Source organism: Syngnathus leptorhynchus, chromosome 5, assembly GCF_054491065.1.
Source record: "Syngnathus leptorhynchus isolate UIUO chromosome 5, UIUO_Slep, whole genome shotgun sequence".
In the NCBI taxonomy this organism is placed as follows: Eukaryota; Metazoa; Chordata; class Actinopteri; order Syngnathiformes; family Syngnathidae; genus Syngnathus; species Syngnathus leptorhynchus.
The window spans coordinates 17,772,609-17,798,947 of NC_141199.1; the positions used below are offsets into that span (position 1 = coordinate 17,772,609).

The window sequence follows — 26,339 nt, forward strand, 5'->3', positions numbered from 1 at the left end:
GTTTTTATTTTCCATAAAGTTGCGTCATATGAATAACCTACCGCGCGAGTTGACCAATTATTTTTTTTTTTTTTTTTTTTTTTTGGGGGGGGTCAAATGCATAACCCGTCAAACAAGGGTGTTGTCGTCCTTTAAATGGCCCGACAGATGTTACCACTCTGTATGTCAATAGATGAAGCGGAGGCCAGCTGAATGATAAGGCCCTCATTATCTTGGCGCTCAGACGCCATCGCAACCAAAACAAGGCTGGCTAATGGTCACTACGCGGCGCGCAGGCACACCCGCGGCCTTTGCTTGTAATGGCCGATAATTGGCGCCGCTCGGCTCGGCTCGGCTCGGCTGGGGAGAAAATGTTCCCACATAGGGAGGATAAACAACCGCCGTGAACCCTGACCATGTGGGGGGGGAAAAAAAAAAAAAAAAAAAGTACAACTCTCAAACAACTGACCTTCCCATGAAAAGTCTCAATATCTAAAACAAGAAAAAAAAAAAAAAACTCTCCGACAATTTGGCCTACGTCTTGTCAACCTTGATGTCATTTGGCGCTGGGCAAACTACGAGAGCCAGGGAAAAAAAAAATGGTACCGTAATGCATGCTGGGTGCTTTCTCAGATCAAGCCTGGCGCTAATTCACAACACGGGGCCGGCCGCATCGATTTATGCCAATGGGTGACAAGCAACACAATGACAAGGTGACGCACGGCCATTGCTCGTCAAGTCGCGCCAACGCGGCTCCACGCAGAAGTCGATTCGTCGACGACGTCGATTTGAATCGATTCGCTCGTGTACGCCGGGGAAATTGCTCCGTTCTCTCAGATGGCCTCAAATTGATGAGATCATAAATTTGGCAAAAGTAATCAATCGCTGTCCTGTCATGGACGAGTTAACACAGACGCCAGACATCATCGTCAATCATAAAATGATAGAAATAACATGTATAATATTTGACATGTATATCTTTGCTTATTTGAAACACCATCAATCTTCAAAATGGATGACAACGGAATTTGAAAAATGATTCATTATGCACGTAATAATAAAGACAATAACAGAAACAATACAAAGATACAATAATCTATCAAAATAAAATATCATGACTCATGAAATGACGTGAGGGTGCGTAAGCCCCAAACATTCAAAATGATTCAAAATGAATAACTTGGATGCATTCATTATAAGATCAAAATAAATCCAATCATTCAAAATAGTGTGTCTGATAAGTACAAGAATATTAATTTGAATATGAATACAGTTTAAAGACATCATCCAATATGCTTTCATACTTAGCACAAAAATTGCTAATAAATATGCTGTTGAACAATTTCAATTAAAAACAAAAAGTCTTTCCATGGGTGAAGAATCAAATTCCTGCTCCAGTTGAAACATTTTGTCACCATCATGTTTTTTTTCCTCATTATACTCCCAAAAGTGTTTCAAGACTTACCTGTTCCGATTGCGAGTCCCTCTCCAAAATGACGGAGCAGGCGTGAAGATGCAGACAGACATCCAGCCAGCCAGACAGCCAGACAGCCAGCCAGCCTCCGGAGGCAAGCATGCTCCATCCGCTCAGCTGCTCCCTCCCTAAACTCCCTTTTTTTTTTTTTTTTGTGACGCGCTAAGAGCGTATCGATCAAGCCGCCGCCGCTATAGATACCAAATTGGCACGCTCCCAATCCATGCGTGAGCGCATTCTCAATGTCAAACGCTCGGAAAGACAGCAAAGTCCAGCTAAAAAAAAAAAGTCACTCAATTCTTAAGAGGGAAAAAAAAAAGGCAATTTTCTTCATCGGCTTTTCCAGTAAAGACATTTTCTTAGTTCAAGGTCATGTGACCAGAAATTTGATGTCGTATACTTTCAAGTTGCAATGTAACTTTCTTACACAGAGACGCGCACACACAGGTCAAATGGAGATGATCATTTTTCTTTTTGGAAATGACAGCAAGAAGCATTTATTTTGTCATACATTTGCGTGAGCATCAGCTTTGACGCAGCTTAGCTTCATGTCCCTTCACTTTGCTGGCATTTCTCGCGTGCGTTCAAGCGTTCAACGTTCTTGAGGAAGGCCGTCGGTCGGTCGGTCGGTCAAACTGTAGTTTGGGGCCTAATAAAAAAAAAAAAAAAGAAGGCATTATATGCACTCTCCGATACCAAGTACCGATACCACGACTACTTTCGATACATACAATTACATACATTTCCAGGGATGTCATTGAAAATAAAAAAAAAAACATTGATACTACTCCCCAAAAATCAAATGTTGTGTTCCTGATTTTCAAGTCAAAGGTCACCTGAGGTCAAATGAGCACGCAGGGCTTCTTCTTGACTTTGGCGGGCTGAGGACAAAGAACGGCTCGGATGGCCTCGTCGAATACGGTCTTCAGACCTCGCTGAGTCAGCGCCGAGCACTCCAGGTACTTGATGGCGTCTGCCACAAAAAAAAAAAAAAAGCTTAGCAAAGCTGGGGGCGCCGCCACCGCCACCGGTCGGGTCGGGTCGGGTCCTCACCGATCTCCTTGGCCAGCGCCAGACCTTGCGGGTACGTGATGGGCGCCAGTTTCTTGTCCTTGAGCTTATCCACCGTGTCCTTTTCATCCCGCAGGTCCAGCTTGGTGCCCACCAGAATGATGGGCGTGGACGGGCAGTGGTGGCGTACCTCCGGGTACCACTGGTGCGTAAATGCCGCATGGTTACCACGGCGACCTCGCTAAACCTTCCAGCTATTTTCCACTTAGGCCTTCAACTTGGCTTTTAAAGTCGACTTTTAAATCAAGACGAGCAGCGTGTTCAAATCCCGGACTAGCCTCTGGCGCTCCGATTTTAGGATGGGATTGTTGTCGTCGATACGTAGCACGTACCTTAGCTCGGACGTTCTCGTGCGAAGCCGGACTCACCAGGGAGAAACAAATCAGAAACACGTCCTGCGCACACGCACACACGTGACTCTGAGCGTGTGTGTCCAGGAGTGTGTGTGTGTGTGTATGTGTGTGTGTGTGTGTGTGTGTGTGTGTGTGCGCGCGTACCGTCTGCGGGTAGGACAACGGCCGGAGTCTGTCGTAGTCCTCCTGGCCGGCCGTGTCCCACAGGCCCAAGTTGACCGGCTTGCTGTCCACCATCACGTTAGCCGAGTAGTTGTCGAAGCTCAAAGTCAACGGAAAAGAAGCAGTTAGACTCTTATGGCCTTCTCGTGACCTGACCTGGTGTGTGTGTGTGTGAGTGTGTGTGTGTACACTCACACAGTGGGGATGTATTCCCCTGGGAAGGCATTGGTTGTATAGCTGATGAGCAGACATGTTTTGCCCACCGCCCTAAAAAACACAGCAAAAAGTCAAATGAAGAGTGCGTGCAAAGAGGAAGCCGAGTGAGTGAGTGAGTGAGTGAGTGAGTGAGTGAGTGAGTGAGTGTGTGTGAAAACAGGAAGCGGCCGGATAGATGCGTTGGCGTCACACCTGACACACGCTCGTCTTTTCTTTTTTTTTTTTTTTTTTTCAACCACCGCACAGGATGCAAGAATGAGCTTCATCGAGTGCACGCACACAAGCAAATGGAAAATGACAAACGCTCTCGTGCAAAATGGCTTTTGCAGAAGTTAGTAGGAAGGCTTTGCCTTATTTTGCTCAATTGGCTCTCTTGGAAAAGGAAGGAGGCGAGTGAGGGACTTAGCAAGTTCCTTGCTCTGACTGACTGACTGACTGACTGACTGACTGACTGACTGAGTTAGTTAGTTAGTTAGTTAGTTAGTTCGACAGTCACACGCTGTGTGTCTCTGGGGACTTCTCGGTCCATTTTCTGAGCCGACGTGCGAGAGACGTTTGTGTCGAGAAAAGGAACTTGCCCAAAGTTGTCTCTCACGCTCGGACACACAAATCAGAACATTGACTCCTTCGCCGGCAAAGAAGCGACCCGCCTGCCCGCCCGCCTACACTTTGTCATACTCTGCTGGTGAAAATCCACTCATCGTCCACACGGAATGGCAGGCAAGAGTTATTACAAGTTGACAAACCATCATGCGTAAAATTGATTGATCAAGTTAATGAAAAGATTAATAAATGAATCAAAAAAAGTCGTACCCGTCTCCGACCACCACACACTTGATGGCCTGCATGCTGCGCTTCTTCACTCTCAACACACACACACACACACACACACACAAAAAGACGAGATACCGTGTGACAACACAGGAAGCTGTAACACACAACACACACACATGCGCACTTCTCAGTTTGTGCTGTATGTGGTTGAGGTGTCGCAGTCACTTGTTTTCAGCTTCCCGTATATGTCTATGTGTGTGTGTGTGTGTGTGTGTGTGTGTGTGTGTGTGTGTGTGTGTGTGTGTGTGTGTGTGTGTGTATATTTTTTATTTAATTTATTATTTTCGTTTTTTGTGTATGTGTTTGGACAAGAAAAGGAAGCTCCAGACATGACTGCTGGAACATGACCTCATATGATTGATTAAAAAAAATGTCACAAGAGTGGCAGCACATCATGTTCCTTCCTGATGTCCATTCAGTGGTTTTATTTTGAAAGGGTGACTTCCAGTTTTTTTTTTCTTGGGGGTGGGGGGGGGGGGGGGGGGATGTGTCTGTCAGTCATTCAAGTGTCACTTTGTGCTGAGGTAGCATCCACAGCAGCTCACTCTGCTTTTGTCACCCTGCTGGAGCTCATGACTGACAGCCAAATGGGTAAGATGAATTTTATTTGATTTTTGAAATGTTTGTTTCCTGTTTTTGTTCTTTTTTTTCCTTTGCCTTTGACATTTTGGGTTGCCTTTTTTAAATGTTCTGCATTGATATTTTCTTTCCTTCTTTTTTCTTCAAAGTTTGGAATTTATACATAACTTGATCTGGCCATTGAATCAATTACAAATGTGTTTTTCAGTCAAACAAATGTTTGTTGATACCTGTTTAGTTTAAAATGACATTCTAAGTTTAGAATGAAAAAAATACGATACAAGTATATGTTGAGATACAATATCTGAATTTGAGTCCTATAAATGTGAGAGAGAGTCAGTAAAAACCAAAATGACGTTCAAAGCCACATTTGAGTCGTTCGGCCACAATTTCAATTTCCCCTAAAACGTGAAGCGAGACACAAATGAAAGCACGCGAGCCAATTGTCGTCGCAAATGTTTCGAGACGCTTTCTAATGCACCTCAACGGCAAAGTCAAGCGTGCTCTCATTTCCTCCATATGGCGACTATTTAAAGGCTGCTTCTTCTTTCTCCTGGTGCGTGCGTGCGTGCGTGCGTTGCACAAGCAACACACAGGAAGGGCGTTTGGCTGGCTCACAGTGTGTCATTCACAAGAAGCCAGCATGCGCCAGCCAAGAGGGGAGGGACGCTGTGACCATCGCATGATCACAAAGCAATCAGGGACGGACGGACGGGTCCGATTGAATGCGGGCCATCGAGTAGAAAGATGATTTCAAGCATTTGTTGCAGTTCTGTCGGGTTTCACAACGGCCGAAATGTTGGAGTTGGAGAGCATCAAGATGCACAAGAAAGGACTTCTGGATGACATCCAGGTACCATCTTTGACAATGACAAAAGACATCTTGGACAATTCATGGAGATTTTTCCTGGCATGTGTGTGTGTGCAGAAACTCAAGGATGAGATTGACAGCGTCATGGCCGAGATTCTCAATTTCGACTTGGCCGAGACCGAGGAAAGGTAGGCCGCTCTAGCGTGAGCTAGACGTTTACCTGACATTTCAAAGTCTCCAAATGAAACAAAGTGGCTCATTTGGGGACAAAAGTTGCTGATCTTTTTCTTTTCCCGTTTTCTTGCAGCAAAAGCGTGGGAAGGAAACAGTTCTCCAATGGCAAGAAAAAATTCAACATGGACCCCAAGAAGGTGAGCGGCAAAAAGTCAAAGCGCTTTTCTCGACAGAAGCGGCCACTTCCTGTTTGGCGTGTCGACGACGCCTGAGACGTTTCCGCCGCAATTGTTTATGTCGTGCAAACTTGGACCTCGATGCACCATTTGAAGATGCGAAAAGACGAGAGGGACAAAAGCAACCTTTTGAGCATGGTGCACTAGCCATACTGAAAATATTTTGGAGCTAGCAAAGGTTTTGGATGAACGTGTGTGTTGCGTTGACATTGCGGCCTGCCATCTGGATTGGTTCAGGGTATCAATTACCTGGTGGAGAACAAGCTATTGGAGAAGAGCGCCGCGTGCATCGCCGACTTCCTCTACAAGGAGGAGGGCCTCAACAAGACGGCCATCGGAGAGTTCCTGGGAGAAAGGTCAACGACCGCCTCCACCTCCAAAATGTTTGCTCGCTGGAGACTTTCTCGAAAATTCAAAAGCCAAGGAACGGCAGTTTTTGTTCTTTTTTCATCAGGGACCAGCTCCACCTGCAAACCTTGAAGGCCTTTGTGGAACTTCACGAGTTCTCTGACCTCAACTTGGTCCAGGCGCTGAGGTCTGTGTCTACATGCTCCGATGTCATCTTCTGACATCCTACTCACGACGTCTGTCTGTCACATTTCATTTCACTCGGCCGGCCGGCCGGCCGGCAGACAGTTCCTATGGAGTTTCCGTCTTCCCGGCGAGGCCCAGAAGATCGACCGCATGATGGAGGCGTTTGCCGCGCGATACTGCCAATGCAACGCAAACGTCTTCCAGTCCACCGGTACGTTTTGGTCGAGGAGCGGAACCGGAACCTTTTCATTTGAGCATTGATCTATACTTGTGCTGGTCTGGGCTTCTTCCGTGATGTCACTTCCTGTGCGCGTCCCCCACAGACACGTGCTACATCTTGTCGTTCGCCATCATCATGCTGAACACCAGCTTGCACAACCCCAACGTGAAGGACAAGACCACGCTGGAGCGATTCGTGTGCATGAACAAAGGCATCAACAACGGGCGCGACCTCCCCGTAGAGCTGCTCTCGGTAAAAAGCGCTCCGTCCTTCCTTTTGTGCTGGTGTCGAGAAACATTTTTTTTGTTTCCCTCATAGAAACTTTACGAGAGCATCCGCAAGGAGCCCTTCAAGATTCCCGAGGACGACGGCAACGACCTGACCCACACGTTCTTCAACCCCGACAGAGAAGGATGGCTCCTCAAGCTGGGTAAACGTGCGCTTCCTTCTTTCCTTCTTTGACCTTTTTCATGACCTTTTTGTTTTTTTGGGGGCCGAAGGCGGCCGAGTGAAGACGTGGAAGAGGCGATGGTTCATCCTCACCGACAACTGCCTCTACTACTTTGAGTTCACCACCGTAAGGCCTCTCTCTCTCTCTCTCTCTGTGTATCAAAAGTCTACACACCCCTGTTTAAATGACCAACTGGCATCCTCCCTCTGGCTATAAGAGGGGTGTGTAGACTTTTGTCTCTTCACATCCGCCACTCCTGACGGTTGACTTTTGCCAGCAGGACAAAGAGCCTCGAGGCATCATCCCTCTGGAGAACCTGTGCGTCCGAGACGTCCCCTTTCCCCGCAAACCTGTGAGCTTTCTATTTGGTGTATCTTTTTTTTTTTTTTTTTTTCCCATCTGATTTGAATTTGGATTGCAATTTGCCGTCCAGTACTGTCTGGAGCTGTACAACCCCAACAGTCGAGGTCAGAAGATCAAAGCGTGTAAGACGGAGACGGACGGCCGCGTGGTGGAGGGCAAACACCAATCGTATGCCATCTGCGCTGCCAGCGCCGGCGAGAGAGACTCCTGGATCCACGCCATCAGGTACCCCACGCCTGCACAGAGCAGATTATTATCATTATTTTGGATTTGATTTTCTTGAAAGAAATGATTTATATATTTATTTTTGAACAAGATTTTCTTTTGAGAAAATCTTCTCGTAGTACCAACAGAAGCAAGCTCAAGTCTCTGTGTTGATTTTGAAAAGGGCGAGCATCACCAGGGACCCTTTCTACGACCTGGTGTCCCAGCGCAAGAAGAAACTAATCAAGCAGAACCAGCAGGACTGAACCAGACACCGGTCAACAGAACTCCCGCACCGACCGGCGGACATTTTGGATCCAAATCCTTTCCTATTGACGGAAGCGGGTGCCGACGGCACCGTGCCCGGCCGAGCCGGGCCGGGCTGGCCTCCCACCCAAGTTGTTGAGCACAGTCGCCCGCCTGCCCGCCCGCCCGCCCGCCCGCCCGCCTTAAGTGGAGTGTCGCCATCCGACAGAGAAATGAAGCCCAAAGATTTGATCAGGCTGAAAAAGCGTGGCACGCTGTGAAAATAGGAATGTGTCTTTTGCTGCTCTTTCAGGATTGAACCATTCATCACTTCCTCTTGCCGGGGAGTCGACTTCTGCTTAAGAAATACTTGTAAATATTCAAAAGGTTTTGTCACGTTGCCGTTTAATCATTTCATGACTAATGCCTAAAAATGGCTCTTTGTGTAAATAAATGTATGTGTTACATATTGAGCATTGTTCCGAATAGAAAAGTGAATCAAAGTGAATCGTTTTACAAGTGTTCTTTGCTGCCCTCAAGTGGCCAGAAAAAAAACAATTCAAAATGGACTTTTAAAAAGACGAGACTATTTGTTCTGTTTTTTTTTCTTTTGCTAAAATAATCGTCAAAACAAAAGTAATTAACATTTGATTTCAATTGCTTTAGTACCTGCAACATGGAAGTGGGCACAACCTTAGTGGAAATTCATGGGCTCAAAAATGAAATGATAAAAAGCGATTTTATTTTGAGACAACAACAAAGAAGTTTTATTTTTTTATTTTTTTTGTGGCTTGATTGGTCTGCCCTTGAGCTAGCACGCCACTTCGTGTGAGACCCGCTAACAAAAGTGAATTTAGTGCTTGTAAACCGTTTGGAATATACTTGAGGAAAAACAATCCGCTTGTCCACCACTTCAAGACACTTTGCACACTTGCTTAGGTCGGCGTTGACTCCTCAGGCCTGCGGAACAAACAGCAACAATTGAAAAAGGGCCCAGCGGACTTTTTCCATCCATCCATCCACCGTACCGTACCACATCACTCACTGATGTTGTCTTGCGTGGTGTCTAACGTCTGCTCCGAGTCGATCCTGGGCTCGAGCGTGGACGGCCTCTTGAGGAGCTTGAGCTTGTTGGTGGATGACTTGGCCTTGACCTCCAGGGGTTCCTGGCTCTCCAGGTGTCCCGTGGACTCGGCGGGGGCGGGGCTGGCCCTCCCGCTGTTGAGGGACAGCTTGCTGGACGACAATCTCTTGGTGATCTTCTGCCTGAACGTCAGTCTCTTCTTCTCCTGCGGGACGCCGTTGGCTTTCTTGAAGAACTCCACCGGTTCCGACGGGAGCGGGCTGAGGCGGTCCAGCTTCTCGCTGCTGGTGACCTGGTCCTGGGGCACGGTAAGCCGCAAGAGCTCGGAGGGGGTGGTCAGCCCCTGCAGGGACCTGGGCGGCTGCGGCGTGTCCGGGAACATGAGGAAGTACTTGGGGTTGTAGTACTTGTGAGCGGGCACCTCGATGTTATTGACTTTGCGAGGGTCGCCGAGGCTGACTTGGAAGCGGGACGTGGTGGCGGGAAGCGGGGGCCGCTTGGGGCCCGCTTTGGAGCGCACGCTGGCGCTCGCGTTGGCCGGCGGGCTCACGTGGAACTCGCGAAAGAGGTCCAGCTTCTCTGACACGGCGTAGAGCTCGCGGAAGTCCTGGTCGAAGAACTCCACCACCTGGCCCGTCATCACCGTGATGGTGTTGCGGTCCATGCGCGACGTGGACCACGAGTAACTGGAGCGTGGGAAAGACTTGTCAGTGTGACGTCACGAAGACGGCGGGACATTACGTTAGGTGAGGGCTGAACGTTTTGGAAAAAGAATCAAATGGATTTATCAATCACTGGAATGGGGGCATTTTGCCCCGAAAATATTGTTGATTGATTGATTGATTGATTTCTGACATGAAATGATTGCGTTCCTACTCTTTGTTGTTGTTGTTGTTGTTGACACCGGAAATAAAAGATGTCGGCCGGAGGTTAATTTGCCAGCAGAAGGCACCTGCCGTGGGCCACTTTGTTTCTTGGCCTCGACCATGTCGCGAGCGCTGCTCGAATCGGCTTCGTCGACACATTCGTCTTTGGAAGAATACACAACAGCGCTGGCTGAAAATGACTTTATTTTTGGACGAGGGCACCAATGGTGCCGCTTTGGTAACGCTGCTCTCGGAATTCGGCGTCAAAGCCGGCCGGCTGGCTGGCACGAAGACGCAGGCATCCCGCGACCAAATGGTGAGTGACTTTTTATTTTTTTTTTGAATTCCTTCCGAGCAAACTCTGTCTTCACACGTTCAGTGGCAAGTTACGCGTGTACATTGTTGGAATGTCGTTTTTCATAGTTTTGTCACTGAGTTCATCCTTCATGTGGGCCAAATTATCTTGGTTTGATAAACCAACACCCAAACGAGGCGCATATCTATAATTATTATTATTGTTATCAATAATAATATAGTTAGCCGTAGAGCGACAACTGTTGACTCACTTGAGTATTTAAACCGGTTGGGGTTTACGTTGTGTTGGAACTTTGATTCAGTCATCGTCCGAACCACTTGGACACTCAAATGTGGATTGAAATGATTGCGATTGACGCAAGCATCCATACAGAAAAAAAAATGCGGCAGAATGCGAGTGTTAACTTTGCATGTCAATTTACTGTGCGCAACTCTTTTGACGCTAGCGGGCTGAGCGTTGTGGGCGATGCCTTCTTGAGCTTCGTGACTTTGAGGCCCGGCTGTCACTTTGACATGCTTGCTGCTGTCAATGGAAGGATGCTAATGAGGCTCTGAAGCCAAGCGCTTATGCTTTTCCAAACAAGAACTTCCAGTCTTGGGGCAGGTTTGCTGGGTGTGACGGAGGGCGCAGTCAAATTAAAGCGGGCTCAAAGCGCTGCTCTCACTTGTTTGTTTGAACTTTGACATTTGCTCTGGCTTGAATTACCTTGATTGTTTATGTTAGTGAACCATTTTCAAGGGAATGATTTCATATCGCACCACCACCAAATTTCATATTGCTTTGGACACTGGCTTTATAAAAAAAAACTTGTTGCTAGGTAGAGAGCAAATGCAAAATCATCATATAGACCAATGGGAGATGATTTCCTGGGGACGTTTCTCACCTGTAGGATCCAAAGACCACTTTGTCTCCGTCGACCAGCATGTACTTGGAGCACAAGGAACCGGGCAGTCTGCCAAAGGACAAGTTGAAGCCCACCCCGGAGAGGGTCCGGGCGCGAATGTTCTGCAATTCACACGCGGTTTGGCATAAGAAACCTTTTGCCATCCGGAAAGCAGAAGTTGCAACACGTCAGCCTGCGCTTGGCTCGGCGTCCCGCATTTTTTGCGGTGAGCCGCACCAGGAAATGAATCCGAGCGATAATGAGCGGCAGGTGTTCGCCGGAGCTAAATGTATGCAAATTCAGAACCTCTTCCAGTCAAGTCCACCTTTAGCGTCGGACCAAAGCGAGAAGCGGCAAGGGCTTAGCACGAAGGGCCTCACCCGCAGGTGCTGGGCGCCGATCTGCAGCCGAGAGCACATGTCCAAGAAGTGCGGCACGCCGTGGTGGTCCAGCAGGATGTAGACGGGCACCGAGCGGCGCCAGGCGGCGTCCATCAGGTCTTGCAGGATCTGCAGGTCGGTGAGCAGGTCCATCACGATGGCGATCACCTACCAGGACAAAGGGGGCGGGGGGCACAACACAAACACTTCAGCCAAGGCCGAGACGTGGGTGACGGTGAAGGCCGGGAAAATAGATGTCATGACTTATGACTGCCCCCCCCCCCCTCGCCCTTTCCCTCATCATTTACTTGTGATGACCGAATTTGAATGAGTTACTTGTATTCAGCAGGCCACAAGTGAACCACTGACTCACCCCCCCCCTTTTGCTGCCCGCCTCTATTGTGCAACTTAATGAATGGTGGAAACTTTTCGCCTTCTCCTTTCCGAGCACACTTCTAGAATTTGAAGTGGAGCAAGATGGAGAGGAGTTACGAGCCTTGCTCTTGCATTGAACTTCTCAAACAGCCTCCGGGCGTCCCACTGGATTGTAAAGCAACCATTCCCAAAAGAAAAAAAAAAAGAGAGATTCAAAAGCAAGAAATGGTACAACTTGGGAAGCCTGGAGGTGACAAACTGTATTTATGTTCAAAGGTACTTTCAACAACATTTGAATGTACTGGCAAATGCTCAAATGAATATGGACTTGAGAGTGCCGAGTCGTGGCTTTTGGCCCTCGATGAGCGCTTGGACTTTCTCAACACGTAGAGCGCAAATCATCAACACGGCTTTGCTTTCGGGGAATTTCAAGACAAAACCAGTCGAGCAGGCCATCAAGTCCGCTGATTGGGATTTCTTTTGTGCAACTTCCCCTTGGCATTTTTGCCCTTTTCCACCTCAGCGGTCGGCGACTTGACAAGTCTGAACGGGTGTGGCTTTTCTCCGTTGCCCGCTCAAATATTTGCCGTGCGCGCCGGGACGCGTTTCCAAAATGGCCGACAGGAAGTGGACACATTCATGAAACTAAAGAGGCCTTGTTACATTTTGACTGCCCCGACCGAAATCGGGGACTACCAAACAGTTGTCGTCAGTCGCAAAAGCTTTGCCCTGTCGTCACAAACGAATTGAAACTAAAATAGAAACAACACCTGAGCAATTTTTTCCAAGCGGGCGTCGAGCTTCAAAAACAAAACTTTGGAAATGCCCCGGCAGCATAGCAAGGCGGTGACCTCATCTTCGGCCGAAACAGAAAATAAACATGTAAACTGTGACGTCGGCTGGCGCGCGTCGGTCCCTACGTTTGTGCAAAAGCCCAGCGCTGCCGAGGAGGACGTGTTTGAACAAATCTCTCATTTCAATGGCCTTTTTTCTGGCACGTGAAAAATTGAAAAAGCAAATGACAGTGACGGTTTTCAAAAGTACGTTTTTTTTTTCCCCCCTTCTGGGACCTCTCCTGACTTATATTAAAAAAATAAAAAAAGCTTAGGAGCAAGCAATTTCTCCAAAATTTCCCCCTTTTCATTTGGTAATGTTGAGCTACTAAGATCAATTAATTGCTGGAACCAGTTGAACCTTGGTAAGAAGTAAGAAAAGAAAGTGTGTCACGAAAGCTCCAGGATGCACGTCCGCAACGGCAACTTATTCAAGGCTTTTATTTACCCACAGCAGCTCAAAAAACAAACCCAAAAAAAACAACAACACCCTACGCAAACATATTAAACTCTGGCAGAGATAAAGAAAAAAAAAAGCTTATGAAAGGACTAGGTGACTTTTGTAGTTACAATGATTCATTAAAAATGTAAAACGTGTATTTTGATTGCACTACTTTTCAACACTTGAGTGCAAAATAAAATGTCACTCACGAAAGTCCCTTCTCCAATTTTCTCGGCACTCGGCTTGTCATTTCGATGACCGACTTGAGTGCTTACTTACGCGTGCGCCCCCTAGTGGTTGGCGGACTGCTGGTTGAGAAAGTGCCTGAAGGCATAGCGAGCTTCACTTTTCAAAATTGTCGACGATCGGGTTCATTGAATCGTCGTGGCCCACATCACGATTAAAATGGAACTAATTTGGTAAATAATAAACACCAATAATCACATAATAATAAGAATGTGTTTTAAGGTATCTTTTACACTTTGTATGCAGCAAATCAAGTCAACTTGACAAACTGGCCAAGAACTCCGACTTGAAGTGACTCGCATAAATGAAGAGATGATGTGTTCAACGGTGACTTTTGGTTTTGACTATGGATGGAATTTTTCAATCATTTGTGTGGCGCAAGGTATCCGTTATTTAAAACAGGTGACGGGAGCGATGGAAGTCGTACAGAGAAAATTCAGTGCACTTATGATGACACCGTGATGACAGTTCTGATCTTATTGGATCGGCTCGGTCGAGATGCAAAATCGGTGGTCTGTTTGCAAAAGCATCGTTTGCCGACCACATTGTTGGGATCGGCCAAATAAGGCACTCCCGGGACGTTGTTTGTATGATTGATTACCTTGCTGGCCCCCTGGATGATCCTGCGCACCACCTCCTTGATATGCGGTCCGTTGTCCTTGGGAGGGTGCGTGTGGATCGCCACCCGGGTCACCCCCTTGAAGAAGCCCCAGCTGGGCCAGCCAATGTCCAGCGGCGGCACCTCTGTGTCGGACATCTGCGGCCAGTAGGTGGAGTGGACCCCGGAGTCCGAGGACGGAGACGAGCGGGTGCCCGCCTCCCGCTCCTGTTCCCCCTCCCCTGCCGCGTCGTAGTGTTTCAAGTTATTGGTGAGCTGTTTCACCTCCCTGGCGGATAAAAAGTCTTTCATGTTGTCGTCCTTAAGGCGCATTTTGAACGCGCCGTCGCCGTTCTTGAGCAGCTCCTCGATAGCGGCGCGCTGCTCCTCGCTGTAGTAGAACTCCGGTCGCGTCTCGGCCACCTGGACGCCGATTCGGCCGTCCTCCATGCACACGAGCTGGGACTCGGCCATGGCTGCTGTCCCGTGCGGTTGGCCTTAAGGACTGTGGCGGCCGGTTCGACGCGCGCGCTATAGGAAGGGAGCCCGAGCGCACAAAGTTACCTGAGGCCGGAGGAGTGGAAAAGGGGCGCGGCCGGATGTGCTGCCTTCGGTGACAAACGGAATTCAGACCATTTGAATGAACACGTCGTCAAAGAAAGTTTTTAGAAATACCCAGCACGTGTTAGTTACTCTTCTGCTTGTCTTTTTGATCGATTGTACCAGCGCTCGACAGATCCACGTTGCTACTCAAGCTCTAGGAACGCCCGATTTGACACATTTCCAAGCGGCACCCGAACGCACCACTTTTGGTTTCTGTTGACGTCGTGTACTTAGTTTTATTATTATTGATGTACAGCACAAAGTTCACATTTACAAACGTCACATGATTTCGTGGAAAGTTGCAAATTGAAACCCAACGTGTCTAGCTAATGGCTTTTAAAAAACGTCCTTTCTATAAGTGTCTTGAATGTGTTTACATTACGCCAACGAGTTGGACTTGATTGTTCGAGCATCATTTGTGGTTAGCTAATAGCTCCAGTGGTGTCCCTGTCATGCGTGATATGCTAACAACTGCTTAACGTCTCGAAGTCATTAGTCTTATGTCATCGTGTCAATATTGCCTCCCTTTTTTTAGTTTCAACAAATAACCTTCAACGTATTTAACGTGAGCGTTCTCCCTAGTTTGTCATTTTTATGGATTTTCCAAATAGACGTTGACCGTGCTCCCTTCAATCCACCAGTGCTGTAATGTCTCTGTGCGCCACCAGACGGCAGCAAAATACAAAAAAAAATAGAACGTAACTTTTCAAGTTGACGACCAGGCAGGCATTCAGTCAGTTATCGATGAGTACAGATTTCAAATATGAGCTTCTCTCTCTGAGATGAGGGGAGCAGAAAAAGACAAATACATTGGACACACTGAATTCTGAAACCTTTTATTCCGTTGTTGACCTTTGTTTTTCTGGACGCTAAGAAAAACAATTTCTAGTTTTGGATGGATGTGATAAGTGAGTGACAAGGTCGGACTATTTGCTCAAATCCTTCCACTGTATCTGATTGTGTTGTGCGCACTGAGCATCAATCCACCCAAATGGTTTGTTTGCCTCGCTCGCCCTCTAAACCCGACGAGCGTAAACGTGCTTTAATTGACTCGGGTCGGGGATGGATAGGAGCGACCATCTCATTATGCCCTCGGTGTGCGTGCGTGCGTGCGTGGCTTGGCCGCTATTTATTCAAGAGCGTGTCATTAGCCTCCCCGCGCGCTCGCAGCCATTGTTTTCATTCGCAGCCGCCGTTGCGTGGCGGTGGTGGTGACACGCAGCAAATTAAAGAGGGCTCGCTCGCCGCCTTGACTCCATTATCGGCGTCCGAGGCCCAAATGAGCTGAAGCAAGGAAGCGAATGGGATTTGACTTTGCACCTTAAAAGGGGCCCCAACTTGCCCACGTTGAGCTTGATTCAGAGGTGCTCGGTCGGGTCTTGGCCCCGAGTCATCCATCCGGGATAGACTCCAGCTTCCCTCTCACCTTGAGCAAAATTTAGGTTATAAAAAAAGATGGATGGACTTGCTGTATTTCAACTTCCTTCCTCTCACACCATCACGGTTAATTGCGCATTGATTGCCAACCAATGGCAAACCTCCTGTGTGTGTGTGTGTGTGCGTGCGTGCGTGCGTGCGTGCGTGCGTGCGTGCGTGCGTGCGTGTGTGTGTGTGTGTGTGTGTGTGTCATCTTTGTGGCACCAAAAGGCTTCAAAGTTTCTTTGAAGGAGGTGGAAAAAGAAAAACAAAAAAACCCCAGAGGAGCAATAGGAGATGTGGACCGAGTGTTGACTTGCCGGGTTTGGAGCCGCCCAAACGTGGCTTGCAACACAAGCTTTTGATTTAAGTGAGTAGACGCCGTAAACGCGGCCGTTGGGCGACGGCTGTGAACGATGGCGTTGAAATATCGACCGAGCGAGTGAACGAAGAAAACGCGGCGCCATAAAAGCAATTCAAGGAAGGAATTGAATGCAAAGGACCTCCTTCAGCTTCCATTGTTGTGTAGGCCGCATGCCAGCCGCAGCCCAAAACTGCATCAATTAGCATTTTTCCCAAAACAACACTTAACACTAAAGCCCATTATTTGCCGTTTGGAAAGCAGCATCACCGCTTAGCTGCGGCTAGCTAACATTTGGATCCATGCTCAGCGATCAGCCCGCTTAGCAGTCCTTTAGCAAATGGGCGGGGCCTCCCTCAGCCACCTGCTATTTCAATTGTGTGTTCTTCATGCAACGTTAGGTCAAGTTGACCCCAAACGCTCTCGACCCAATAGTTGGAACACTGCCGGTCGCTGTGACAGCGTGGACCTCCGTCCAAGCGTCCATCTTGCCCTTCCTCACTTCTTTGTGAACTTTAAATGCGTCCGGCCGGAGCCATCCCAATGACCAAGGCGCTCGCTCTGATGTCGCGTAATCGTCCGTGATCCGCCGCCAAGTGTGACCGGTAGCGAGCCGACGGGTAAATTTTTTTTTTTTTTTTTTTTGGTGTCAAAATTGCAGTTGTCATGTTTGTGATCATGAATGTTCACGACTCTTTTTCTGCCTCATTCCCTCACGCCTCACTCCCTGCTTTTATTTTAGATTTGTGTGCACGGAGGAGGCGAGGTGAGGTGAGGCGAGGCGGAGGAGCAGCTTCAATCGCCTCTCGCGCATCACTTGAGGAATTCCCAGAGTTTGGAAGCCAGAAGGAGAAGACGGGAGGGGGAGGACGGACGGACGGACGGACGGGGGAGGGACGCATCTGCGGCCAAGTCGAACCTGCGGCTCCGCCAATGACGCTGCCGAGCGCACGCGGATCGCGAGGTGAGAGAGGGGGGTGACGAGGAGGAGGAGGAGGAGGAGGAGGAGGAGGAGGAGGAGACACTCCCCGCAACCGCTGTCCGCGGCCACGGTGACATCGCGCCGACTCGCCGCTGAAGAAGACCGAGCAAAGCCCCGTTGCGGACCGACGCACGCACGCACGCGCGCAAAAAAAAGTGTGAGGGACGTGCAACAGGATACCAAGCAAGCAAGCGGGAATGTCGGGACGCTGGTGCGTGTGGAATACCTGACAGGAGAACCCATTTTGGATTGGCACCTCAACCCATCCGGACTTCCAGAGTGGTTCCGGATCTTTTTCTCCCCTTCATTCCGGATTAGCAGGATTTCTTCTTCAGAGCACAGTCGTGTTTTTTTTTTTTTTTTTTGCAGCACGATTGTGGAGCTTTCATGTCGAAGGAGAAGGTAAGCAACAGCTCATGTCCTATTCATCTTTGCTGCTTTTTGCTCACGTCATCTGGATCGGGACCGCTTTGGATGTCCGTGCGCGTGTGCCGGTCAATCGAATGACGCCTTGCCGATTGATTCAGGTAGCTACAGGGGGCGCTCTTTCGGCTCAAGCCGCGCTGGCTTGAGGTCACTTCTTTAGGAACACTTGCATCTGCGGTTGGAAAAAAAAAAATCTCGATTTGGAGTTTGGCCACAGTTAATGTTACTCATGGGTTTTTTTTATAGCGGAATGAGAACGGAGGGAGGTGGCCCAAGTCCTTTTGGGGGGGTTTCGGAGGTTATGCTTACCAGGATTAGTTGAAAGTTGGTCACGGCATGCATTGTGAAAATCCCTAATGTGTCCAAACTATGAAGGCACTCAAGTTGTTTGCATTTTTCTGGTGATTGCATTTGATTTGAAGAGGATCTTCTAGGACAAGGTTGAAATGGCATGCTTGTAAACTATATCATGTCACATGTCCACTTAAAGGGCTCGGCGACGGCATTCCAGAAATCTCATTAGGTTGTCCGTATCGTATTGTAGGATGATGTCGTGACTGAAAAATACGTTTTGTCAGAATTCACACCTCAAAAAAGGAACTTTGAGGTTGAAGATTTTTTAAAAAACGTTAACAGGCATTTATAGTCTAAAAAATATTATTTTAAGATACAAAATTCGATCTTTTTATCCCACAAAGTCATTTGTTCTCATCACAAAAAAAATAAATGTGACTTTGAAAAACAACAGATTTTTGATCATGAAAATCTGACTTCATTTATGCAACGTATTGACTTTGTGAAGAAAAATAAATCAAACTCTCGAAAAATGAAAATACTTTTAGGAAAAAAATATTTTTGTAAGGTTGTGACATTTTTTCATAACCTCTTCAAATATATCTCAATATAAAAAGGTGCCTACAAAATCTAGACTTTTCTGAAACATTTCTTCTCGACTCCCGGAACAAAATGATCAGAGTATTTTTATTTATTTTTTTTTATTCAAGAAAGCCCTAAAAAAATGTAAATTACAATCAGGCTTGCTGCCGACAGGTGGCGCCAAATCCAACGTGTAACCGTTGACTAACCGTCCGTCACAAGTGCTCGCCACATTCTTGTGGCTCTTCACGTGCAGGTAGTAAATATTGAAACTCGACAATGGAATGAAAGGGCAAGTCGATAGAGCTGCATCAGCGAGCAACGGCGACGCGCTTCGCGACATCCCTTTACATCCCTTCGGCCCCTTCACATCGCGCAGCGAGAGCGCAATTGATTTTCGAAGGGGAGAGCGGGTCACCGCGCTTTGTCTCACCGCTGAAGGTGGAAGCTTCAAATTGATAAATATCAAACGAGTCACATTTACAATTTATGCCGGGATGGACAATTTCAACGGGAGCCAGGGGCACCATTTTTAACCAGATGTATGACAAAAAATGGCAACATTCGGTGCAAAAACTCAGTATGTGCAGTTTTTTACTTCAATCAACTCGTATGAGATTATTATTGAGGCACCTGTAACTAAAGTGCCATCTAGAGGTGAATGGTGGCATTACAACTTACAACTACACAATGGAGCCCATGCGTATGCGAGGGATAGAGACCGTGACGTTGGTGGTTCCCGTTAAAATACACTAAGTAGGGTCAGAAAGCAAAACATTTTCTCGTCTTTCCAAATACGCTGATGAATATCTATTTTCCATTCAAAACTGCCAAGCCCATAATCCTCCAAAGAAAAATGAAAATGTGAAAAAGCAATTGCAAGGTAAATCTGAACCTCACCTGGTAATCCCAAACCCGATTTCACCTGATGTTGTTTCCTGCTGCTGGGTGCCCCCGAGCGACCCTTAATCATGGCGCACCTCGCCTCCATCCATACGGCTTCATAACTCAGGGCGTCCCTTCCTGACCCCGACCGCCGCTCTTGACTGCCCCCTGGGGATGACGCGCACGCACGCACCATCTATTTCTCCAAATGTCAAAAGCCAGCGTATTTCCACAAATAGCATCCAGGGCCAGTTGATTTACTTGACTGATTTGTTGGGATGTCCTGTTTTGCTTTGCAACGGACTGAGCTCACCTATTGACATTTTCTTTCATTCATATTTAGAATTGGCATCAGTGTGTTTTGCCGCTGACAGTTTTCTTTCCGAGGCGGAACTCGTTACCACTCGCCAAGCAGAGCATCTGAGAAGCCAGCGAAGCGTCTTGTCTTGGTTTGCGACACAGCTTGAGCAAACAGCTAAACCGTAGATGGCGGCGAGCAGATGGGAGCCGTGGCGGCGGAGGTAGTGGCGGCCGCCGCCGCCCAGACGGATCGCTCGCAGCCGCCAACGTGCGTTCATTCATTCATCCCGTTTTCAATGAGCGCCAAAGCGCTGACTCTGCATTTGTGCTTTTTGCTATCTCTCCATGAGCTTTGGCCGAGTGTGAGAAAAGAAAGATGTTTTGGTGCCGCTGAATGTTACAAAGTCAAAACTATGTGGTCAATTCTTGTATATTTATTGAATTATTATTGTTGGTTAGTTTCATTCTGAGAAGCCATTCAAATCAGGATGATGTTGTTCAACGTTAGCCAAAGTCTCCCTCTGTCCCGCTGCCTTTGCGTTGCGATGGAGACGTCATTAAAACGTGGAGCAGAAGCGCACCTGCTCCCTTTTCATTCCACTTTGCTTCCAATTACCGTCCAATTGGTTGCCGTCGCCCCTCAGCTCGGCCGTAATTGCGCCGCGCTTATAGTTCCTGGCCTAAATGCTACACTTTAGCGCAAATGACCCAATAGAGCCGATGCTACATTAGCCTGAAGATTGCTAACGCGTCTTCTAGCGCCTCAACTTTCTTAAAGACTCAATTTGTTTGTTTTTCTTTCCCATCTCTTTGGGTTAAGAGTTTGGTTAGCCTGAATTCAATTTGAAAAAAGGCACAAATTACATTTTGATAATTCCATCGTTTTGTATGAGTTGGCCAAGCTGCTCTTAGCGGTGGCATTAGCGCTGCTGCTAACAAGAAAAATTGCAAACAATTGTTTTGTTTTATGATCCAAACAAGAATAACTTTGCGCCGCGTGCTGCTTCATCGAGCGTCGTAGCCTGGCCGTACTAAAATGTGCACGTTTTCCTCGTTTTGGATTTGACTCTCCGTGCGAGCGGCGGCACTCAAAGACGAATGGCCCCAATATCCGCCGCTCTCAATTCAGCGCTTTAGCGGCTGCTGGATGTTTTGCGGCGGCACGTCTGAGGGCGCCGCTCAATCGCGACCGATCGCTCGCCCGCCCGAGAATCACATCAGCCCGGAGCACTTTGTGGAAATAAGATGAGGAATAATGAGTGCGGGTTTGTTGCCCTAATGGGGTCTCCGGTCTAGTCACAGCAACCACGCTCCATCCAACTAGGCGGCATTGCGCTCGTACTTTGGCATTATTTTGCCACACGTTTCTCCATTTTTGGGAGATTGTTCACGCCTTGCGGGATCGCCGCAATTTCCTTTTGAATTCTATGAGGCGGTAGGGAGCTGGGGTGAAGGTCGTCGTTCCCTGCCGGCCCAGAGCCCGCGGCGCTAACTTGTTAGCGTAACCACGTTAAGTAAGACGCAAACCGTGAGGCAGAAAATAGCAGCAAAGGTGGGCGGGATTCGGGCCTGTGGTGGCGGCGGCGGCCGGCAGACACAAACATGCGTTAAGGAGGCACCAGTGCAAGTAACGCTCAACTTCACGCCACCCGTCTTTCTTCCTTTTTAATTATCGACTGCAGCCACCGGCAGCCCGTAAACGTTTCTGACAGCCAGGTGTGCTTTTCGATCCACACACACGCACCGACTGAATCACACATTCATATTTTAACAGCACGCAATCACACGCCTCCATAAACATAAACAATGGGAAACACCCGTCGATGCGAACAATAGCACCAAGTGGAAGCGCACACGCACAAATGCACTCGCGGGGCCGTAAACAATGATGGCGCTATTGCCAGGCGGCTTGGAAACGACAAGCCGGGCGGGTGAGCGAGCCAAGATTAATTAGCTACGAAATGGAAGAAAGGCGACAGGGAAGCGTTCCAGCGCGGTGGGAAATAAACATGCCGACAAAAAAAACAACAGCACTAAAGTATATGACAAGGCTAGGATTTATGTACGATACGATATGAGACAAAAGCTTGTTTAGTTGAAGAGTTAGCATTAGCCCTAGGGGCTAGGCGCTTGTCGATACGATAAGAGACAAACGCTTGTTTAGTTGAAGAGTTAGCATTAGCCCTAGGGGCTAGGGGCTTGTCGTCAGGTCTGTGCTTTGCGTTCAAGCGGGGTTAAAATGGATTTATGCTTGGGCTCATCGTTATGGCAGTCGTTATTTGTGAAGCGCTTGTATACGTTTGGAAAAACAAGCACCGGGCGACACTGAAGCCGCATTGCTCGCTGCTCGTAACCAAAACTACGCTGGTCGTAAACAGTCGCTCGAATCATCAGGTACAATCACGGATGACGTCTTTATTGGATTTCCTTCCTTGAGGGGATTCTGAAGAAAAAGCCAAAGCACTGAAAATGGCCTTTTGTGAGTGTCACGTATTTAGCGTGCTAGCTTTAGCAGACTCTCCTAAAGCTTAATGGAACGGAACCCAAATTAAGCCGTCACTCCAGTTACCGTGTTACTGTGTCAAAATAGCTGCTGCAGTGGAAAGATGGGGGGTGGGGAGACACGAGAAGAACAATGCTTATGTTTGCAGTGTAAATGATTCCAAGTAGCACATGAACACAAGCGCCGCGCAGCTGTGGAGAATCTGGAGCAAGTCAACGATTCGCTGTGGCAATACATTTTTTTAACAAGCTGCCTGTCATAATTGTGTCCTAGGAATAAGATTTATCAGTAGATATGAGTCTGAACAAACAAAGATCACATCTGGGGTCCCACAGGGGTCTATTCTTGGACCACTTGTATTTCATATGATGCTCCTTGGCCAGATTATGGAACATCACAAAATCACACGTGTATTTATCAACTCGATGAATTCTTTTCAACTCCATCCTGAAAAGACATTACCACTCAGAATTGAAACATGACGGATGAAATGATTAGGTTTAACCAAAAAAACGGAGGAAGAAAGCTCCATTGGAGTCAATTCACACACAAAAAAGGGGATATGTGCTTTTGAACTGCGTTCAAGTCGCTGAATGAATGAGGATGATGAGGAGGAGGAAGGAAGGAAGGTGCATGCAAAAGAAGGCCACTGATTGCATGACGTGATCTTCACCAGGCCGGTACATCTTTTGTGCTCTTTCATAGTCCCAGCAGGGCCGCACTTAGTGTCCACTCACGGCCATGGGCAGCCCCCCCGACGTCAATGGCAATTCTTTATTTTTTTTTTTGCTTCTCAATTTTTTTTTTCCCCGCTCTAATCCCACCCACAGCGGCCGAGTTGCTTTTGAGACCAATACAATAGCAACTCCAGGCTTGATGGCACGACTGTTTCTCAGATAAAGTCATCCGGAATGGCGGCTCTGTCCTCGTTCACAGATTGCGCCGTTAATCCGCCAGCCCTTCAAGTTATTTTCATCCCCGCTACCGCGTCCGCCCACTGCTGCCGTCCGTCCGTCCACAGCAGCCAAAAAATACTTCTGCTTCCGAGACCCTTTGTTGCGTTAAATGTCACCCTGCTAACTTCCCAGAAAGGAAACCACACGTTGTCACACACTTAAGAGTAAAAATACATCCAAGCCGCACAACAGACACGACAACACGCGGAAAAAGTTCAATAGTTGTCCACTGTCGAATTGCAGCTTCACGCTAGCAGACCTACGACGCGCTAATGTGTTAGCTCACATTAGCGTGTGAGCTGAAATACATGACATGGTTAGCATGGAGCTCAGCTCAGCATGACAGTAGCAGAGCGTGAGGATCTATTGCTGGCAAAAATAAACGGCGCCCAGCATTAGCATTAGCGCCATTTGTCTACGTAGCCTCAGCCCAGCTCTGCGCGGCGACAAATCACCTCATGGACTCCCCGGCTTCAAACGGAGTATAAATATACGCAACCTAGTTAAGACAAGCGTATGCACGATATGTCTTTGTCACACGCTAGCAAAAGTGTGCTGAGGGCTTTTTTTTTTTTCAATTGAATTGTGCAGAGTTTGTCAATCCATGCGTTTGCCGTTTTAAAGTCTGTTTAGTCAAGCTCAGGCCTTGATATTTGTATTTATTTATAATCAAACCAATTTCAATCAAAAAGACAACCTTCCTGTGCATTTTACGGTCTAGCTTTTTGCAGATTTTTTTTGTGGGTCTAGTCATGATGGACGGGTCCACCAAATTTTACATTGCTAAGTGCAACTGCATTTGGGGCTTGAATTTGAGCAAAAGTGTGAAATGAAAAAGGCGAATGTCCGGTGTCTTTTCAGACATGGCTCCTCGAGACGCGTGCAAAAAATTAAAATTCCATTTGGCTCAGTGGAAGGAACTGGCTTCGGGGCCCGCTCACTCCATTTTTGTCTGGAGAAAGTGGCTCTCTATTTGCATACGACGGGTTTTCTACCGCTGCTGAATTATTCATACGTATTTGATTGTGAGTTGTTCGACAAACGTCAGAGAGCGAAATGCGCCGGGCAATTAGCGGCAAAACAAACACGGCGAGTGCGAACCAGACTGCCGCTTTGCCAAACACAAGCGAGCTTCGATTGTAATTGAAACTATTCACGCAAATGAGCTTTGAGGAGATGAAATCAAAGTGAGACAAATGTCGACCAACAGAGAGACGGAAAACAAATCCAATATTTGCACATTTCCATTGTTGACGCTGATCTCCGCATTCCACGCTGACTTATCATGGCGAGAGGTCCGAGTGCGCCCGGCGTGCTTGCGTGAAGCTTCGTCGGGATTGGACGCGGTGTCGGACTACTCGCGGCTACGAACGCAATCGAAGGGAATGGAATCAATTCATATGTAATGGACGCGCTATTCAATCAAAGGCAATCAAATCAATTCAGATGTCATGTACGAGCTATGATTGCTTTTGGTTATTTTTCTCACTGCCTGCTTCAATCCAAAGGTCACAGAGTGCAGTGTGATCATTTGCTTCGCCTAGATTTTATTTTCAATCCCGTTTAGAATTGTATCTGTGTTTTTGATCAATATTTTAGTTTTGGGAGTTTGAGGTTTTTCAGGTAAATTATGATTTTATTTTTCAAATAAGTTTTTCATTTATTATTTTTTTATATAATTCTGTCGTCATTTTGTATTATTAATTTGTATTTGTCATTTTCAATTTCTCAGCTTCTTCTTTGCAAAATAATATCAATAAAAATGTCCCCTTTTTTTTATTCTTCATATCATTTGCTTGGTGTGTCCATTTTGAAATGGAAAGGTGTCTTTTGGCATCGGGCCATGAAATGTCACGACATTTGCAAAGTAGTTAGTTGCGCTGCGGTCCCGGTGAAAACACAGAGTGCGCAAAGCGACGCGGCTTCAAACAAGTGACATGGCAGTCACGCCGCCACCGCCGCCGCCGCCGCTCTTCATCTCCCGAAATCCGATGCGTGTATTTTTAGCCCTTTGCCATTTTGGTCCCATAATGGCGCCGGAGCGACCCCGCCGCTCGCGTCATCGATTTCTGCACCCGAGTCAATAGTCGAGCAATTTTGAAAAACCCCCCAAAAAAACTCTCGTCTTTTTTCGAGCAGACCTCGGCGTTGCCATGACGAGCGAGGAGGAGGAGGAGGGCCCCTCGACGGCGGCGACCGGGGTCGAGGATGTCATTGACCCCTCCTCCCCCCACCGGTACCATCTGGAGGAGGAAGAAGAAGAAGAGGAGGAGGAGGACATAGAGGAAGTGGACGATGTGGACGGCAGCAGCGCCACCAGCGTGCTGGTGGTCCCGTATCCCGAACTGGTCCCGGTGGTCTTCTTCTGCCTCAAGCAGACCACCTGCCCCCGCAGCTGGTGCATCCGCATGGTTTCCAGTCCATATCCTTTGACTTTGTTTTGGGCCGCTGGGTGGGGCTCCAATTGTAAAATAGTCGCCGACCTCTGTGTTTGAGCAAACGCGGCAGCGTGAAGGCCAGCTCGTCCGACCAATCTTTGAGTTGTGACCCACTCTGTCATCATCTGCATCTTCATCCTTTTCATTATCTTCTTCATCATCATCACCACCACATTCATATCACAAGATCATAAATGTGTGAGTACTTGCCAATGTAACATACATACATACATGCATGCGTCACATTTCTTCCACGCACACACCGTAATGTTGGACTGTGAGGGTCAGTCAGTTATTATTGTGCAGAATTGAAAAATTCTACTTGTCAGGGTGCATTAAGCACCAACGTCATGTTAATAATTAAGCACAACACTTCATTCATGGCTTTATGGGCCCAGCATAACGCGCTCGCTCGCTCGCTCGCTCATTTCATTTTCATCAAGTCGCCGCAACGGCTCCAGGGGGGCGTAACATTGAATGATTTCCACTTAATGAATAATCTTTAAAGCTGAAGCAGCACCGGGGAGGGGAGGCTTTTCATATTGATTTATAGTCCCTCAAACCAAATCACTTTGACATCCGCAACGCTCTCAACATACACACACACACGCGCACGCACACACACGCACCCTCCCTCGTCAGCGCAAACGAACCGTTTCGTCT

General features: G+C 47.7%; 3 protein-coding genes across 6 annotated transcripts; 1 reads left to right on the forward strand and 2 right to left on the reverse strand.

Moving 5' to 3' along the window:
* Nucleotides 1–1,914: 1,914 nt before the first annotated feature.
* Nucleotides 1,915–4,153, reverse strand: rac2 (Rac family small GTPase 2). Its single transcript, XM_085911674.1, has 7 exons — nucleotides 4,069–4,153; nucleotides 3,235–3,306; nucleotides 3,022–3,139; nucleotides 2,857–2,919; nucleotides 2,507–2,666; nucleotides 2,290–2,426; nucleotides 1,915–2,102 (listed from the first exon to the last, which is right to left on the reverse strand). The coding sequence occupies exons 1-6, from the start codon at nucleotides 4,101–4,103 to the stop codon at nucleotides 2,296–2,298; spliced, it is 579 nt and encodes a 192-aa protein (XP_085767800.1). The 5' UTR covers nucleotides 4,104–4,153; the 3' UTR covers nucleotides 1,915–2,102; nucleotides 2,290–2,295.
* A 443-nt stretch (nucleotides 4,154–4,596) lies between these two features.
* Nucleotides 4,597–8,482, forward strand: cyth4b (cytohesin 4b). 4 transcript variants are annotated; one of them, XM_085911275.1, is made up of 13 exons: nucleotides 4,597–4,680; nucleotides 5,439–5,521; nucleotides 5,597–5,667; nucleotides 5,787–5,850; nucleotides 6,127–6,245; nucleotides 6,344–6,424; nucleotides 6,522–6,634; nucleotides 6,747–6,895; nucleotides 6,962–7,073; nucleotides 7,144–7,220; nucleotides 7,375–7,446; nucleotides 7,528–7,682; nucleotides 7,846–8,482. In XM_085911275.1, exons 1-13 carry the CDS (start codon nucleotides 4,662–4,664, stop codon nucleotides 7,925–7,927), a joined length of 1,197 nt encoding a protein of 398 aa, XP_085767401.1. In that variant the 5' UTR covers nucleotides 4,597–4,661; the 3' UTR covers nucleotides 7,928–8,482. The 4 variants fall into 4 exon arrangements, with proteins under 4 accessions (XP_085767401.1, XP_085767398.1, XP_085767399.1 ...); XM_085911272.1 differs by having other exon boundaries at nucleotides 4,611–4,680; nucleotides 5,255–5,521; nucleotides 7,846–8,481; XM_085911273.1 differs by having other exon boundaries at nucleotides 4,640–4,680; nucleotides 5,265–5,521; nucleotides 7,846–8,481.
* sack1fb (scaffolding CK1 anchoring protein Fb) lies at nucleotides 8,296–14,510 on the reverse strand. The gene is made up of 5 exons (XM_085911270.1): nucleotides 13,934–14,510; nucleotides 11,437–11,604; nucleotides 11,057–11,178; nucleotides 8,953–9,677; nucleotides 8,296–8,867 (listed from the first exon to the last, which is right to left on the reverse strand). The coding sequence occupies exons 1-5, from the start codon at nucleotides 14,402–14,404 to the stop codon at nucleotides 8,821–8,823; spliced, it is 1,533 nt and encodes a 510-aa protein (XP_085767396.1). The 5' UTR covers nucleotides 14,405–14,510; the 3' UTR covers nucleotides 8,296–8,820.
* Nucleotides 14,511–26,339: the final 11,829 nt, after the last annotated feature.